This window comes from Leopardus geoffroyi, chromosome D2 (assembly GCF_018350155.1).
Source record: "Leopardus geoffroyi isolate Oge1 chromosome D2, O.geoffroyi_Oge1_pat1.0, whole genome shotgun sequence".
Taxonomy (NCBI): Eukaryota; Metazoa; Chordata; class Mammalia; order Carnivora; family Felidae; genus Leopardus; species Leopardus geoffroyi.
Window position 1 is genome coordinate 24,407,470 of NC_059334.1, and position 19,310 is coordinate 24,426,779.

Sequence of the window (19,310 nt, forward strand, 5' to 3'; positions counted from 1 at the left end):
AAAATTAATAACTTCATAAGTATCTTAAAATTGGAAAGATGAGGTTTCTATTTCAAACCTTGATATAACAGACTCTTTCAACAGACAATATAAAAGTTTAAAAAATAAAATCAGCAATGTCTTTAATATACCATGTTTTATTATAGAAATACCAGGAATACACAATTTTCATTTGCCACCTATACTTTTTCTTTTTTTTATAGTATATAAGTAATAAATTAGGCAACTGGAGTATAAGAAACTGGTTATTGTGGCATTATTAAAATCACAATTATGTTGAATGATATACATAATTAGGTGCTACAAATTGCTTTGACTAATATTGTTTTTACAAAACCAAATAAAGTATTTCAGAATTTAAGAGATATATTGTCAGGTTTGGGTAGGAGGGAATATTATTGCTAAAATGTAAGCTCTGTAAGCATATGGATTTTTTTGGCCTATTTTGTTCACTGCTGAATCACCAGTACCTTCAAGACACTCAATAAATGTTTAGTGAATACTAAATGAAGTGAAATATATATGGCCATTTTGATGGAGCAGGGAACAGTTAGTAGATTCAGACTGAAGTCTTAGGTTTGAATCTTACCATCAATAAATAACTAGTTATGTGAAAGAATTGCCATTAACCTCTTGGCCTCAGTATCATCATCTGTAAAACAGAAGTATCCATCTACCTCATAGGTACTGAATGAAATAATATTTTCAATGAATCTATATCATTCTTAGAAATGTTACACAAATACAAAGATTACTGAGGATTACTTCAGTAATTCAGTGTATTTATATTTTTGGCCTCAGTATTTAACATGGAGCTTACATGGAAGAGGCACTAAAGCATTTGTTAAAGTGATCAGAGTCCCAGTTCCAGTTCCTGTAAGATAATGGTAGTTAAATTTGAATTTCTTCAGGTATCTTATAAAAGTTTTCAGATCAACAAGGAAAGCAAATAAAATCACCTATAGCCCATACTTACAGTGTAACTAGAAAAGAGACTATAAAAAATTTACATTTACATGTAAATAGGAGAAATTAACAACTGAAATCATGAAAGCCAGCTCCTGGAGCAGATACCCATTGCAAAACACAATATCAACTTTTGATGTCCCCTAGAAGAAAAGAAAACTGATAAAAGACCTGGTGGATACCATAGCACTGGTTCCTGGGGAGTTGAAAGGGAAGGACTCCAAAAGAATTCTGGTTCCGAAGTTGTTAGTCTTGTGGAGAAGAGAGACACACAACGAGGGAGGTATCCTTTGAAAGTCTGGACATGCCAAAAAAAAAAAAAAAAAAAAAAACACAAAAAAAACAGGAAGAAGAAGAAGAAGAAGAAGAAGAAGAAGAAGAAGAAGAAGAAAGCAACTGAAGTTAAAAACCCCAAGAAACAAAATCATACCAAAAAATCAGGAAACCAACTAACCAACATCCCTAAGTCATCATTTATTAAAGAAATTTGTCTTCACAGTTCAAATAATAGAAAACACTCTTGGTCAAAAAAACAAGTAAGCCCTTCTGTGCACCTATCATCACTTGGCCCAAGAAAACTCTACATGCTACATATTTAACTAGGGACAAAGAAAAGGACCCAAACATCCATAGAAAGCTACAATAAAACAAAAGTAGGAGTCGTCAAAATGCTTCAACATTCCACAAACCACTCTCCAAAAAATATAAAATAACAAAAATATAATACTCCAAAATGAACTGAGTGCAGTTAAATAAGCTATTGCAAATGTGAAAGAAGTGGGGAATCTGAAATCTAAAGCCTCAGACTAGTAAAGGACAAACAATAGGTAAATATGCAAAAAAAGAAAAAGAAAGAAAATTAAAAAATGAGAGGTAGGAACAGGAAACAAACTGGAAAAAGAAAAATAAAATCATTTCTGAAATGAAGGGTAAAATACAGTGCCCAAGAATGAAGACATAAAACTGAAAGTATATTAAGGGACATAATGGATGAAAATGAAAAGAGCAAAAAGAGCAAAATTAGATAAAGATTTTAAAAATATCAAAGGAAAGTGATCGACATAGAAGACAGGCAAAGAAGATCCAACTTATGTGTAATTGAAGTCCTTAGATTTGAAAAACAAAGTAAGGAGACACTTAGTGCTTTATTCTAGAGGCTTTAACTCCAAGAAAACTGTCTGAAAATAAAAGAACTGAATCTACATACTGAAAGGGTTCTAAGTGAGCCAAAATGGTCAGCCTTTAAACATACTCCACTAAAATTATCAGACTTTGGATAGCAAAAACTATTTTCAGCCTCTAGACAAAAAGACCAAGTCATTTACAAAGCAAGGAAAATTAGACATTAGATTTTTTTATAAGGAAACAGGGATGTGAGGTTTTCAAGAAACTCCAGGAAAGAAAGCATTGGCCAAGGATTTTTGTATACACCCAAGCTATCCTTTTAAAGACCAACACTAAAGAAAAGCACTTTAAAGATAAAAGAATATGAAGAAAGCTATACTCACATTGAGAAATCTACTAGATCATAAACTTCCCTCAAACAAGATATGATTTTGGAAAGTACAACAAAAGGTCAGGTAGTGAACATTATACATGTTTAAAAGTGGATCAAAGACTAAAACAAAAGTGGAGACACAAGTACAAGATTAGTATGTATTATCTACTCCATCACAGGAGAACTGACCACAACCTAGAAAAAGATAATACTAAACTAAAATAAAATAGAAAGGTACAGAAGGAAAAAATGGAAAAATAAAATGAGTTCATTGATCTCCACGTAGATGAAAAGTGGAAATAAAATGATATCATTCAAAGTAGAAAAACAAAATAGTAGAAGCCTAAGGGGAGGAATAAAAAAGAATTAAAGTGATTATAAAATTACCAGTATATAGTTTTTTAATATAAAGTTCTAGTAACTACTATAACCAATAACTCTTTTTAAATTAAATAAAATTTTAAAAAGCAGAGAAGATAGGCGACATACTGTAAGACAAACCGCAATTATAACATACAGAAGTTAACATAGCATAAAAGAATATAACAAAGTCAAAGCTAAATATATCAGTAATATAAATGTAAATAGGCATATTAAATCCCCTAGTTAAAGGATTTTCAGATAGGTTCACAATATAAAACCCAACTCTGGATGAATACAAGAAATACACCTTCAACAAAGTGATTCATAAAGGCTAAAATAAAGAGATGGGCAGAGGTAAACCAAACAAATGCAAACACTAAAAATGCCTGGGATTATGATCTTGTTATCAGGCAACCCCTGAATTGGAGTCTATGTGACAAGCACTATGTGACAACAGTAACAAAAGAACACTTGATAACAATGCTAAAGGCCGCAATTGACAACATGTGTGTAACAAGCACTAAGATACCAAACATTTCATAAAATGGAAAGTAGGAGATATACAAGGGGTAAGACAGAAAAACTTTAGTAACAAAAATCTCAACCTATCTTTCAGTCCAAGACAGTTCAAGTGGCCCAAAAATAAGCCAGGCTGTAGAAGATTTTAAAAACAGTAACATATATCTTTTGAACATATATGAAAGTTTGTACCCTGATAAAAAGAAATGTGAGAACTTTAAAAGGCTGTGAAAGTTATGAAAATTAACTATATTAAGTCAGAAAGAAATTATATTTCTTAAGATAGAAAAAATAAAAATCTGATCAAGATAAAAAATGCATTCCTCTTTTGGTATGTCAGAGTAGCTCATATTAGAAAAACTCTACCTCCCCCTCTTATGTTTTCCACAGAAAACAATATAAAGTCTGGAAAAACTAGTTAAAAAACTACCTGAAGGGACTGGCAAGCAACCAAAAGTAAGAAGAAGTCAGAGAAGAGTCAACACTAGAAGGAAGTATACTCATACAATGGAATACTACTTACCAATAAAGAGGAGAAAATCACTGATACATGCTAGTTACATAATGAATCTCAAAAGTATTATGTATGACAAAGGAAAAAAGAGAGTACATACTGGACAATTGCATTTACATTAAGTTCTAGAATAGGCAAAACCTATGGTGGAAAAAAAAATCAGTTAACAATGGTTGCCCCTTAGAGTAGGGGCAGAGGTAGGTAATACTAATTGGGAGTTGGGGAAAAAGAAACATGACATATCCAAGAAGTTCAATTTAGTCCAAGGGTAAAAAGGGAAACTCAAATTGAAACACTAGATGACCCTGTTCATGAAACTGAAAGAAAAAGATCACTTTAAGGAACTTTTAATCATGGTCTCCTATCTATCCACAGGAATGTATACATGTTTGTGCATACACAGACACATGTACAAAAAGACCTTTCTTCGAATTGCATCACAAAAAATAAGATGAATTGATAAACAGATGAATTTAGAATAAAGAAAATATAATTAAAATATTAATTGTAGAATCTAGGTGGTGGGTATATGAGTCTTCATTGTACAAGTCTTTCAATCTTTTTGTATACTGGAAATTTTTTCTAATTTCTGTATGCTGGAAAAAAACTGCAAAGAAATCTTGAACTGGCCTAGGTCAGTAATCATATTGATACTAAAATTATGAAACTACTTTACATAATCACATTATTAAATAAGGAAATAGGATTACTGTTATTATGAATTAAGATTTTCAGAATAACAAAGAGACGCAAATATAAAATAATTGAAGAAAACAAAAACCTAAAAATATCAATATACACTCATAATTTAAAAAAATTTTTTAAGTTTATTTATTTTGAGAGAGAGCACACATGCGTGAGGTGAGGGGCAGAGAGAGGGAGAGAAAATCCAAGCAGGCTCCATTGTGACACAGTGCAGAACCCAACAGGGGGGCTTGAACCCACAAACCATGAGATCATGACCTGAGCCAAGATCAAGACAGATGTTTAACTGACTGAGCTATCCAGGCACCCCCCAAACTCCTAATTTTTTAAAAAGTCTCTCCCATAGCTATGTCTACTAAAAAGGTCTAAAAGCAGTGATCCCCGGTAGCAATGAGCACACCCAGTGCCCAGATCTTGATTTCAAAATATCATTTACCATTAAAGGGAACCAGAACTCATTAGACAAATGGCTGATTCCAGGTATATGGCACAGAAAATGCAAGACAAGCCTAGGTCATCTTTTTGTGCTAGAAAGTAAGGAAGTTCTTAAAGACTAATAGAGGCAAGTCAAAAGAATAAAGAAGCCATTTTGAAGGAACTTCCATCAAACAAATTTGGGACAATTTATCTATCAAAAAGATTAATGACTAAAAATGATATAATACACTGAATAAATAACAATCCATGAAGCAGTGGGAGAGAAAGGAGAGAAATGCCCTTTCTTACAGAAGATTAGCTAAAAAGTATAGAAAAAAATAATAGGGTTAGATAATTACTATCTGCAAACCTCATTGTAATAATGTAGGCAAGGATCATAAATGGATAAAACCGCTAAGTGAAAGCTAGTTAGATAACAGAATGTAACAGATAACAGAATATAATGTCCCACAGATTACTTGTGAATTGCAAAGGAAAAACCATTATACCACAAAGGAGAAATCAGGCAACTTCCATCCAAACCAAGGGATCAAACTGCATCACACAGGGTGGTAAAACCAATTATCTCTTCACATTACACTGGCAGCATGTATCTTGCTCAATCTGCCCTAAAACAATTCTTGCCCCAAAAATGTTTAACCTGAGTCTTATTAATAAGCCATTAGATGCAAATTCCAGGTACAGCTAAAACAGGAAATAGGATAAAAGGTCAACGATACCATAAGAAACAATTAAATAAATACAAAATGCAGGACATTCATAAAGGATATTTGTTAGAAGTGCAGACTCTTCAAGGCATTAATGGCAAGGAGTCTTTAGAAAAAAGTAAAATGATTAAAAGAAATTAAAGAGACATAACCAAATGTATTATATGAACCTTGACTGAATTCTGGTTTTAGAAAAACAACCAGAAAGGATTTTCTTTTAACAACTAGTTGAAAGTGAATTCAGACTGAATGTTAGATTATTACTATGGAATTATTGTTAATAATTTACATGATAATCATATTTTGGTTATGTAGTAGAATGTTCCTCCTTTTAGAACCACTGAGATGTATATGCCATGTTGTTTGCAACTTATTTTCAAATGGACCAACACAAAAAAGGAAAAAGGTATGTGTGTGCATGTAGCACAAAGACAGAGGGTGAGTAGATGAACTATATGGTAAACTATTAATGGTCTGCCAAGGTAGAGAATACACTATTCTTACAATTTTTATCATACTATTCTTATTTTTTTTTACATATGAAATTTCATAATAAAAAGTTGATTAAAAAACTGAACAAAGTAGGGAATAAGAAATGAAAATCTGTAACATAGCAAGCATAGAGGACAACAAAAGTCAGACCCTAAGAATATACAAAGAAATTGACAAAAAGAATGTTAGGACATTAAAACCAAGGTTTATACCTCTTTCAGTTTATAATGTGAGATATTTATGCACCCTTAGCATACCTGGCACCTAGAAGTCTGTCAGTTAACAACTGTTAACGTGCTAGCTAGCCTTCTAAACTTTCTTGAATCTTGCTATCCCTTTGCTTTTCAACTTTGACTTCATCTTCAGCCTCAACCAAACACATCTCTTCACTGCTCTTAAATAATAAATGGTCAGGGGTGCCTGGGTGGCTCAGTCGGGTAAGCGTCGGACTTCAGCTCAGGTCATGATCTCACCCTTGTGAGTTCCTGCCCACATCTGGCTCTGTGCTGACAGCTCGGAGCCTGGAGCCTGCTTCGGACTCTGTGTCTCCCTCTCTCTCTCTCTGTTCCTCCCCTGCTCACACTCTGTCTCTCCCTCTCAAATATAAATAAACATTAAAAAAAATAATTCATGGTCATCTTTCACCCTGAGCTTTTATTTTGCTATTTTTCTTTCTTGAAATGCTACTTTCTTCCTACTCACCCAACCAAACTAGATCATCCTTCATGATCTCGAAGATCATGAAGACCCAATTCTTCCACTAGATCTTCTTCAATTCTATCATTTCATCCTGATTTGATTCTTCTTTAACAAAGCTAAAAATTATATTAATTTGTTTATATTTTATAGTAAAATTTTAGAGAAGGTAGACAAATGGTAAGCAGTAGACTCATTAAAATGCTATTTTAACTCTGACAGCAATGTAAAAGCAAACCATTTTTCTACCTCAAAGACTATCAAAACCAAGCTAAGGAACAGACTACTGTATCTCTAAAGGTAAAATGTTTGGCTTCTGAATATACAAATATTCTCATATTTTGACATACTCTGTTCTTTGAATTTGTACACACTAGCACGGTACTTAATAATTGTTCTACAAATAGTAGATATTTGGTAAATATTTGATTGATTCATCAAATGGCATAATTGACATACTTTCTTCAAGATACTGAAAAAACTTATCATAAGACTTGCCTTACTATTTAGATCATTTGGGGGCCCCTGGGTGGCTCAGTTGTTTAAGCTTCTGACTTTGGCTCAGGTCATGATCCCATAGTTGGTGAGTTCAAGCCCCGTGTAGGGCTCTGTGCTGACAGCTCAGTACCTGGAGCCTGCTTCAGATTATGTCTCCCTCTCTCACTGCCCCTCTCCTGCTCATGCTGTCTCTCTCAAAAATAAATAAATATTTTTTAAAATTTAAAAAATAGAGGGGCGCCTGGGTGGCGCAGTCGGTTAAGCGTCCTACTTCAGCCAGGTCACGATCTCGCGGTCCGTGAGTTCGAGCCCCGCGTCAGGCTCTGGGCTGATGGCTCAGAGCCTGGAGCCTGTTTCCGATTCTGTGTCTCCCTCTCTCTCTGCCCCTCCTCCGTTCATGCTCTGTCTCTCTCTGTCCCAAAAATAAATAAATGTTGAAAAAAAAAATTAAAAAAATAAAATAAAATAAAATTTAAAAAATAGAAATAAAAAAATATTTAGGTCATTTTTAAGTAATAAGAAGGTAAGTATTATAATTTCCAGTTATATTTATATGATCAGTAACATCAGGTTCTATCTGCACATAACAATATGGAATTATAAACAAAAGAATTCATAGAGAATATTCAGGTTTCTTTAAAGAAATAATTTTATAATTAAGGGAGACAATTTTTTATAGGAATAATGAATATAAATGTATGTATAGCAGCAAAGCTATTTTCATCTAATGAAGATAATCTCTAAAGAAACTGAAAAACATGCACATTTCCAGTTGAGAGTTTCAGATATTTTTTCCTATCTTTTTTATATAAATCCCATAAGGATTAAGTTTATTTAAGCATTTTTACAAATCAGTAACTTTAGAAAAGTTACACTGCCAAATTAAGAAAATAGTCAATTCACAGTTCACTATAAGTATTTAAAGAACATAAATGTGGAGGACAGATATGATTTCCAGAGGAGCATTTCATGTAACTGTGAGAGATGATATAATAGCAAGTGTTTAGTCCCACACTGTACTTCAACCGGTGTTTCTCAAACTCTTCCACTGAAACAGCCCCCTCCTGACCGAATATCCTTAAAAAGGATAAGAGAACATATATCTCTCTCCATGAGTAGAACAGCCCAAATTATGCCACAATTATAAATTTCTCATTTTTTCTTAAAAATTCATGGTTAATAAAGAAGGTGTGTCATATTTATTCTATGGCTTTTTATATCTCCTGACACATACTTATGTACTCTTAGTGATTTATAAGACCCGGTTTGAGAAGCACTGACTTAAACCAGTGTATGCCCATGTGAATAATATTTTCCTGAATTATGACGTAAGAATAATTTCATTTTATAACATCAGGGATAAATAATAATGAAAATTATTTGTTATGTGTTGAATAATAAATATGTAAAAAGTATTAAATTAGGTTTTTAATATATATAATCTTAATTTTCAAAATGTAAATATTATCTTACCAACAGTAATTAAGGAACTGAGACACAAAGAGATGAAATAGCTATCCAAAGGCAATACAGCTAATAAATATTAGTTACTTTGTACACAAGTCTTTATTATATCACAATCTCATCAACATTTTATTTTTACAAAAATCTCACTTTTCAAGAATTTAATGCAGATGTGCTATGAACAGCACATAGCCACTAACGTATCAAAAGAAACTCTTCACTAGCAGTACAGTTTTAAGACCAATCAATGATGGGTGATGTAAGACCACTTATATTAGAAAAGAAATCCCCATCTAGCCACTAAGTTGAGCTAATTCTTGGGTTCAAGTAAGACCTGGCATTGTATATGTGCTGCCAAAGCGAGCACAAGACTGGGCATTGTAAATAGGATAGGATGTAAATTTCATACACACATTCTAGACCCAATCCAAAATGGCAGCACAGAGTAACATTATTTGGCAAATCCTAAGCAACCTCCTGTTAACTTCTGTCACTAGCCAGTTACAAGTCCTTGAGTTAAGTTGCTTGCCTCTCTAGGATTTATGTTCACAGTGTGAAAGGGGTGTGCATTTCAATTTCTATACCTGTTTCCGTCACTCTCAGCTAGTACCTCTTTGTTAGCATTTTTTAAGCAACTCGTTTTTTAAAAAATTCACATTTCTATATACTAATTATCAGTCTTGGTCCTCTTTAAAATATTCCCTCAGTTCTTGATCTTAACCACTTCATTTTACAATCTGGAACACAACAAAATCGCCTGGTGAAAACTGCTACTTTAATAGTAACTTTACTATGAGCTCTACTATCAAAATGTTTATAGTATCAGAGTCTATTTCAGTGTATTTATTTTTTAAAAAGCTTTGGTGATTTGATATTTGCCATTAAAGTTAACTTATATTGTGTTCTTAATTCAAATACTTCAGTACATTAAAATCCATAGGAAAACTATACTACTAACCATCTTCCAGTTTGATTTGCAACCTGTTCTTCTAATTTCTGTAGCTCCAATGTGTAAGCCATTATTCGAGCATTGCATACCATGAGATTCTTAACTGCATGCAAGATCTGGTCTTTCTGAGTACTCAGAGAAAGGAGTTTCCATATTCCTTCTCGCATTCGAATTTCTAAATCTATTTTTTCTTGAATGCTGCAGTCCTTAAAAAAAGAGAAAAGCATTTTTTAAAGATAGCAAAAATCCAAAATTATAACATTTCTTTTTATTAGTAAAAATGTGCTAGTGATTTTATAACATATTGGGAAAGTAACAAAGTTTTGAAGTATGATAGTACAAAAAATATAGCTATTCAAAAATGCTCTTTGCAAAACCTTAATTTCTTGCTTTATTAGGAAGTCTACAATCTAGTGGAGAAACACAACAGAAACAAGGGTGAGAAACATTACATATTATTTGCATAGCTTCGCAAGTTTGAATAGTGTCCCCCAAATATTCCTGTCCTCCCAGAACCTCAGAATGTGACCTTATTCAGATACAGGGTTTTGTAGATGTAATCAGTTAAGATGAGGTCATACTGGAATAGTGTGGGCCCTAAACCCAATGACGAGTGTCCTTATAGGAAAGCCATGTGAAGACAGAGAGACATACAGAGATAACTCCATGTAAAAACTGAAACAGAGATGAGAGTAATGAGTCTATAAGCCAAGGACTACCAAGCAACCACCAGAAGCTGGAAAAGGCAGGGAAGATTCTTCCTACAGCCTTCAGCAGGAGTATGGGCCTGCAGATACCTTGATTTCGTACTTCTGGACCCCAGAACGATGAGAGAATAAATTTCCATTGTTTTAAGCCACCTAGTTTTGGTAATTTGTTAAGGGACAGTCCAGGAAATGAATACAATAATATGTATAGTAACTAATGTGAATATTATAGCACATGTACATATTATTTAAGTTGTATTGTGGGATAGCAAGATGTGGTTGATGACACTGAATTAACCAAGGAAAAACAGATGTTGGAAAGGAGCAGATGCTGGAAAAGGGACTGAGGTTTAGCAGCTATGGTAAACAAAGTCAATAAAATCTCAGAAGCTACAGAGGGAAAGCACTGTGTTAAAAAATGTCCAAAGCTTTAGCTATCAGATGGAACAGAGATGTAGAATATATTTTTGGATTTTTGTTTATTTTAAAAAGTCACCATGAAACTACTAAATCATTTTAGTTCTGAAAGTCTTTTATTCCATACAATGATCTTGTAGTGGCCCGCTCTATATACAAGTTACACATGTAACAATAGAATTCTAGAAGCTGAAACGTACTGTTCTGATTTAATTCACAGTGGCTTTTTAAACAATTATAAATCATTAGATATACTCTTTACTAAACTACAAACACAATAATGCTCTAGTACGTCTATTTTTAAAAGTAAAGTGACCATTATCCTGGCTTCTGTGGTAAAAAAAAAAAAAAAAAAATGAATGCTATAATTTACCATTTAATTGAATCAAAATCTATATAAAAAATGTAACTGGAACCTAATAACAAAAGTTCCAGGTATTAAAAAGACAATCTTTTCAAAAAGAAAACCTAAAAGTTAGGAGGGCAAGTCAATGAAAATTACGCTAAAAGAGAAGCTATAAGGGTGCCTGGGTGGCTCAGTTGGTTAAGAGCCCAACTTCAGCTCGGGTCATAATCTCACAGTTCATGGGTTCGAGACCGGTGTCGGGCTCTGTGCTGACAGGTCAGAGCCTGGAGTCTCCTTCAGATTCTGTGTCTCCCTCTCTCTCTGCCCCTCTCCTGCTCACACTCTGTCTCTCTGTCTCTCAAAAATAAATAAACATTTAAAAAAAAATTTTTTTAAAGAGAAGCAATAGTAGATGATTTGACTATCCAAATCAATCAAATATACTATTCACATGCAGAAAACAGATCTGTTTAATTACCTTCTGTAATTACATCACGTAATTACCACATAAAAACCTTCTTTAGTGGTAGAAGTCAAAACTGGTACACTACATAAATGTAGTCATTTGCTACTTTTCCTTCTTTACACATGGCTGAATCTCAACAACTCCATTTCACCTTTGTATGACTTTGTCAGTCCCAAAGTAAATTCTTCTTTAATGTAATTAATAACGAATTTTAAGAATTATCTATGTGACCCATATGTCTATAAGATTAAGCTCTGTCAAGCTGGTTAGTATTGGGGAGCACACACACATAGGAGGCAACCTGAAGCAAGATGAATAGTTTTACCCCACAACCCAAATATAAACAAATACCATCTGGTGCCATTAAATTCAATTTTGCTTTTTAAATGTTACAGTGAGGCAGGCAGCTGAACCAGCACAGTGGTTCTTAAAGCTGGCTACACATGAGAATCACCTCTGGTAGAGGAAGAGCCTTTTATAAAAGCACCTGAACTTACGACCCACCGCAAAACAATTAGGCTCTCTGGAGGTGGAGCCTGAGGTTTTTTTGTTTTGTTTTGTTTTGTTTTGTTTTGTTTTGTTTTTAAGTTCCTCCGGTGACTCAATGTAGAGCCAGGGTAGAGAGATAATGCGGTAGTACTTGAAATTCCACAGTGACCTGGAAAGTTGCAACAACCTTAAGAAACCAGTAGGTGGCCACAAAGACATTAAAGAATCAGTTTGGGTTCTAGGGTTTCCATCTTGTAAATGAAGACTGTCTTCTCTTCATCACTTGATAAAGACTATAAAATTATAGAGGCTTGGGAAATAGTGCAAAAATGAAATGCAAAGTTAAGGCTTGTTTTTTAAATCACCTTATTTGTAAGATTAAATATTCATTAAGGAAATAAGATATATCTAACAGATATTAGTATTAGAATTCTAATAGCGTGGGGGTCAGCAAACTATAGCCTAGCCAATGCCTGTTTTTGTAAATAAAGTTGTACAGGGGCACAATCACGCCCATTTGTATTATCTAAGGCTACTTTCAAACTACAATGGCAAAGTTGAGTAATTTCGAGAAAGACCATGTGGCCCACAAAGCTGAAAATGTTTACTATCTGCCTTTTTACAGAAATAGTTTGCTGATCCTTAATTCAGCCAAATTAACATACATAGTAAACTATGACCTTACCTTCCCTATTCTACAGTGAGCAGATGTGGATCTGGGAGGGCTGACATGAGTGGGGTGAATTGTTAAGCGTATGTATGCTTTTGAATGTACTGGGGTTTAAAAAAAAAGAGGTATGGTGTTACCCGTTTTTTGTTCTCCATGCAACTTCTTTTAGTACACATCTATACTTCACATACAGGGAAACCCATCTGGTCAAGTGATAACTACTGCAGCCAAGAAAGTCTTTTCAGAGTGGAAGAACTTAATTTTAGTTAGTAAGGGGTGCAAAGTGCTCCTGGGGTTAAGAGCTGATGTGCCATGCACAGTGAGAACAATGATCACGTAATGAGGGCATGCATAGGGCATTCAGTGATGGTGCTTACTAACCCCAAAGTGGTATGGCAGGGAGCTAAAATCATGACTGCTGCTACCTCAACCATAATGGCAGAGTAAACACTGACTAGGACCCATGACAAAAGCATGTATTCATCCCTCTTAGAAGTGTCTGAAAGCAAGTCTCCAGAAAGAGCAAATGGGGTGGGGAAGAATGGGGTGGGGGGAAACCTTCCTCTTGCCATTTCTCCTTCAATTTTCTAAATATGAGCTACCTTGTAATCAAGTCAAACAGAAGCCTATGGTACGGTCCTGATCATGTAGATACCTAGTCAGGCTGATAAAAATGGACAGGGCAAGGCTAAAAATGAAACAGGGAAATGACTTAGAAGTACAAATCTAGATTATGTAGAAAACAGAAAGATACCAGGTTTTAAGAGCATAATGGGACAAAGGAAGTGCAAAAAAAATGGCCTTAATATTTTTTTTAAGTAGGCTCCGCACTGGGCATGGAGCCCAATGCAGGGCTTGAACTCACATTCCTGAGGTCAAGAGTTAAATGCTCAACTGACTAAGCCACCCACGCTCCCCTGAAAATGGACTTAATTTTGAAATTAAGCACTGACTTAAAAATAAATGAAGCTGGGCTGCTGCAAGACAACTGTAGTAATCCAGATAGAAAATATCACCCACCTAATGGATATAGTTAAACCGTATTAGTTAAGAGACCATGGTGAAAGAGAAGACTGCAAAATAGTATATATAGCATACATCCTTCTAAAAGAAATTGTGTGTATTTTAAGAATTGTTTATGTACAGGGGTGCCTGGGTGGCTCAGTCGGTTAAGCTTCTGACTCTTGGTTTCGGCTCAGGTCATGATCTCACGGTTTACGAGTTCAAGCCCCACATTGGGCTCCATGCTGACAATGCAGAGTCTGCTTGGGATTCTATAGCTCCCTCTTTCTCTCTCTGCCCCCACCTCAAAAGTAAATAAATAAACTTAAAAAAAAAAAAAAACTTTAAAAAAAAGGAATTGTTTATGTACAGAAAAAGTCTGGAAACTGTTAATAGTGGTTATTCTGTGGAATGGTATTACAGAAAGAATTCTTAAATCCATGTTTCTGTATATGTTTACTACAATGAGATAGTGAGACAGGGAAACTGAAGAACTCCATTAAAATATGCTTTTCGCTCTTTTTCCTGCTTCTATCCTTGCTACAACCTACCCCTACACTCCACTTTACACATGTCTTATAATGAAAATAGTGTATGTCCTCCTTGTAAGGGACAAGGAGTTAATGATTTGTCTAGAATAGATAACATCTAAGGATGAACCAGATGAGAATGACTGGAAGAAGCTATTATATGTGTATTCCAGACCACTGGCACTAGATATCTCAATGCCAAGACCCCCTGGCTCCAAGCAATAATACCTGGGCTCTCATCTTTGTTCTAACAGGTTCCTAGATGCCTGAGAGGACACGTACACTAGACCATCATCCTCAGTAAAAACCCCCAGACCCCGAATGAAGACAAGACTCGTGCTCCTCTCCTTTCGGAGTCTCCTGAACTTTTGTCTGTAACTGCTTTCTCTGTATCTTCAATAAACTCACCTCCTGCTGGCTCACATGTGCTTTCCATCCTGCAGGAAGCCAAGGACAGGTCCTGTGGGACCCCTTCTGGATCTGCGAACCAGCCTGCCGGCATCAATGGCATTACTTCTTGAATTTCTTTTTTATTAAGATTTCAAAAGCTTGAAAGTTTGTAAGAAAGGTTAGGTGGTTGCCCCAACAGATGAATGGGACAAAAGATAGTAAGAAAAAGTTTTCCCTCAAGCACATTCTGAGTGTCAGGTACTATGCTAAGTACTTTAAAAAGGTTCTCAACTCCCAGCAACTTTCTAGGATAAGCATTTTACCCATTTTACAACTGTGGAAACCAAGGACTTAGAAAAGACAGGTTAACTTATTTGAGATTGTTCAACAAGCAGAATTGGATTTGACCTTAATCTGACTCCAAAGCCGATGCTTTATGCTGTGAGTACTCACAGCTGACTCCAAGGTTTCAGTAGATGTTTCACTAGTGTTATGACCACCTCAGAATCTTTGGTCCTATCCCTATTAGGTGGCAGTTTCACTAATATCAGAGGAAATACAGCAAATAAGAAATCACTGTTAGTCAAATATAAAATTCTCTTAGCCTCAATATTCCTGTTAGATTGAAACCTATTACTATTTTGCAATTTTTATCCAAGATCCAAACACAAGCAATTTCCACAACTCAATTACTTGGTTTTCTTACTGCCTATGAAATCATTAAATATTACTGTACCGTCTCACATGTAAATAACCCAGTTCTTATGTATATTTATTTACTTTCATTCCATGTAGCTAAAGTTCTTTCATGACCTTATCTTCTTGTCTCTTTTGTAAAATTCCTAAATATTACTGCTGCACACAGCTAAATAAATATATGGCTACACCAACACCTATGTAATAAATACGAGAACCTCAACAGATTGCCCATTGACTAGAAATCAAGATTCTGTTATCAGAACAGACAAAGTACTTAACAGATAGGACAGAAAAGCATTTTACATCAAAATGTCTGAAATTTTTGAAAATGCTGGCATAAAACAGCATTACTAATAAAGGAGTTGGACTTTGGTTTGCATAATAGTTCTTACTGTCTTGCTTTATTTCCCTCAGTATTATTGAAGAATTTCTAACAATTTTGTATCTGCTGAGGTTTCTAAACAAAATAACAGGTTTCTAAGCAAAGGTTAGAAGGTTAGGTTTACCCAGGTTTCTAATAAAAAAAAATAGGTTGGACCATATAAAAGTGCTAATAGTCTACTAATTTTGACCTACAAAACTGGCATTTTCACATGGTTTAATCTATTTCAGAACTAGGTAAAAGAAGGTGGAGATTAAAGGGAAGATCAAGCATAAAGACATCAGTTTTAAGACTCTAAAGTTAGAGTTCAGGGGAAAATATAACACTTTAATAATTGATTGGTCTCTATTCAGTAAAAAAACACATACTTTACATGGCGAAATAGCAAAACATCAAACTTCTCTCTTATCCGATTCGAAAAGAATCCACTATCAAACCAAATTTTCCTAAAGTTCCAAGTTTGCAGTTTGCTTCTCCACCCTGCCCCCATCGAGTTTATGTCGTGTGTGGACATCGCTCCAGTAATTGCGCTTTCCGTCAAATCGAGTAATAAGAAAACCGTCCTCCCTTGGCCTCGGGTGGGCTTCTTGGAAATCCCGGGACCCCCATTTCCCCTGCATCACCTACACTGGGATCCAAACCTTGTGTGTGTGTGTGTGTGTGTGTGTGTGTGTGTGTGTGTGTGTGTGTGTGTGTCGGGGGGGGGGGGTGCGGGGAGGTGTGGAAGGAAGCAGCCGGCAGGTACGCCCGGGAACGCACGGAGGAACTCCGGCATCGCTTCCCCATTCGGGTCTAGTCTCCTCCAAAAGAAATCGGGGGCCGGAGCGGGAGGAGGAGATTTCCTAGCTCCACTGGAGCCTGCAAAGTGCGGTCTCCTAGTCCGTCCCTTTGTTTCTGGACACGGCTGAATACGAGACGCGGAGTGAGGGCTTTCTCGACGACGAGGCAAAACGGGGCTTGAAGACTTGGAAGTCCGGCCCTTCCTCACTCACCTGCTGGGCGGGAAGGCCCGCCAGGCGGAGCTCGGGACCCCTCACGGTATGTGCCTCCATCTCAGCACCACTGCCAGGCCCGCCGCCACTCCTAAGATTTGAAAAGCCCGCCGCAAGCTTGAGCCGCAGAGGACGCCAACCGCCGGCCCGGCCGTACCAAGTCCGGCCGCAGGGGGAGGGGTGCAGGGGGCCTCCAGCCTGAGGGCGCACGCGCAGTGGCAGCGCCCGGGCCTCCCGCACGGAAGCGCGCCGAGACCCGAGCCCTCAGTGCGGCGAAGTGAGTGGGGCGCGGCGGGCAGGTTTAAGGCACTGACTGAGGAGTGGGCGGGCCTGGGACAAGAGTGGGCAGGGCCGTGGGGAGTACATTGGCCACTGAGCGCACCTGGCCGGGCACAGGGTTTAGGCAGGTGGTTTTCGAGGCACGCCCCAGTGCATTTTGCCTGCATCCCCGCCAAGGCCCTTCGCGGCTGGCTGACTCAAGGCTGCCGTCCCTGCGTTCCTGCGGACGACTCAGGGACACGCGGTGTCACCAGGAGCCCGTGGCCTCAGTCCCAGAGAACCAAGGGACACTGCTCCCAAGCGCTCCCACACAGCAGAGCATTGTCACTCAGGGTCACTGGAAGCCCACGGCCCTGTTGATCAAGCTGGAGAGATACTATGTCAGACGTTTCACAAGGTCTTTTCTTTTGTCCCCAGTGTTTCTTTGTAATTCCAGATACCCCCACCGCAAACATGTAAGTAGTCTGTTCTTGCAAAGACTTCTTTCTTGAAAGTAGTCTATTCTTTTCTTGCAAAATACTTCTTCATTACTCTTTCCCATTACTCTTTCCCATTCTGATGGCAGAATAAGGTATTATTTTCCCAAAGCCCCATTTTTTTGCTGTCCCTAAAGACCCATACAAAGACTTTTTTGAAGAGTTTTGTTATTAATCATAATGGGAAAGAATGGAATCTTTAAAAATCAAAGTTGAAGTGCTACAGATTTCAGGACCCTGTAAGGTCCTTATAATCCACTATCCTGGCCTATCCTGACTTACCCTTGAAAAGGCAACAGGACACTGCTTTGGCTTCTGACGTTTTTTTCTCCTACAGGAAAAATCAACCAAATCAACTCTTGCACCCGCAACCTCACAGAAGAAGGCCTTGGGTGCTTTTCCTTCCATAAATAGGGTGACCATGTTTTTTATTTGCCTGAGACATTCCCTGTTTGGGTTTGTTGTCCCAACATCCCACCAATCATGCACTTGTCCAAAGCGGATATTAAGTTGCATGGTCACATCCACAAGGCCCTTTTTTAAGCAGTTAGTTTGAAGATTTACTTCTGAAAATATGAAGAGTGCCCTTCCTCTCAAATAAGTAATTTGCCTCTTTGTGGCCCTTTGGACTAGATGATAATAGAAGCTGCCCAGCTAGGAATGACATCCCCTTACAATTAGGAATGTATGGGTCATTACAGATGACCCATATCCTTACACACAACTATAAAATATGGAGAGCTGAAAATTACCAACACAATGAGTTCACCTCATTCTCTCCAAACACAGATCTGAATTCCAAAGTCATTAGGTACCCTTCCCCCAATGCACTCCTCTCTCTAATGCTTTACCATTTTGTGGTATAATTATCCCCTACTCACAGTGAGCGGCATGAACCTAGTAGAGTACCTGACTCATAAAAGAAATACACACAGGGAGCTCATCATCAGACGTATATTATTTCTCATGTAACACACACAGCTCTTAGACTCAGACCAAAATACTTACAGAAGCCATCAGTTCATGAGAACAGAGGCAAGCCAGCCAATTTAAAATTGGACACTGATGTAGGAATATTTGATAAATACTAACTGGAGATGCATTTATTTATAATACTGAAGAAAAAAGATCTAGGAAAAGTCATATTTAGCTATTGTCTGTAGAATTGACAATTGCTATTAAAGACCTTTCTCTTTGGAGAAGATATGTAGTCCTATCTATTATTCATCAAGGGATGTGCCCAGGAAGTGCTTAAGATATAACTATTATATGGTGATTAAAATACCTCAGAGTAGGAATGCTGTTTCCTTATTTATCCCCAGATCCTTCTGGTAGTTTCATCGTAGTTTTCTCTGATGCATGTGATGTATATAAAAATAGATGGAAACTAAAAAAGGTTAAAGATTTCACAAGCAGTGGTTTGGTTAGAGAATGAATGAATGAATGAATGAATGAATTTTAAAACTCCCAGAAAGTAAGAAGTACTACCCTTTGCCACCTCAACTGTTTGAAAGATAATATTTGAGTATCTCTCATTCAAGAGCTAACATCCCACCTTCCTTGGGCTCCCACAGTTGATGGATCCCCACCTAATTGCCCAAGTGTAAAAGCTTCAGCTGAAGGTTGAATGGTGGCATTTCTGTTCTACCAGTATTA

At 36.6% G+C, this 19,310-nt stretch overlaps 1 protein-coding gene across 3 annotated transcripts in view; it reads right to left on the reverse strand.

Moving 5' to 3' along the window:
• RTKN2 (rhotekin 2) overlaps positions 1 to 17,173 on the reverse strand; it is a 72,633-nt gene extending 55,460 nt beyond the window's left edge. Inside the window, exons 1-2 of one of the 3 annotated variants that reach the window (XM_045437538.1) lie at positions 16,900 to 17,173; positions 9,819 to 10,015 (exon numbers count right to left, since the gene is read on the reverse strand). In XM_045437538.1, coding sequence (XP_045293494.1) covers positions 9,819 to 10,015; positions 16,900 to 16,959 — 257 coding nt within the window. In that variant the 5' untranslated portion in view covers positions 16,960 to 17,173. The remainder of the gene's footprint in view (positions 1 to 9,818; positions 10,016 to 16,899) is intronic. The other 2 variants (XM_045437539.1, XM_045437540.1) reach the window with 2 other exon arrangements.
• Positions 17,174 to 19,310: the final 2,137 nt, after the last annotated feature.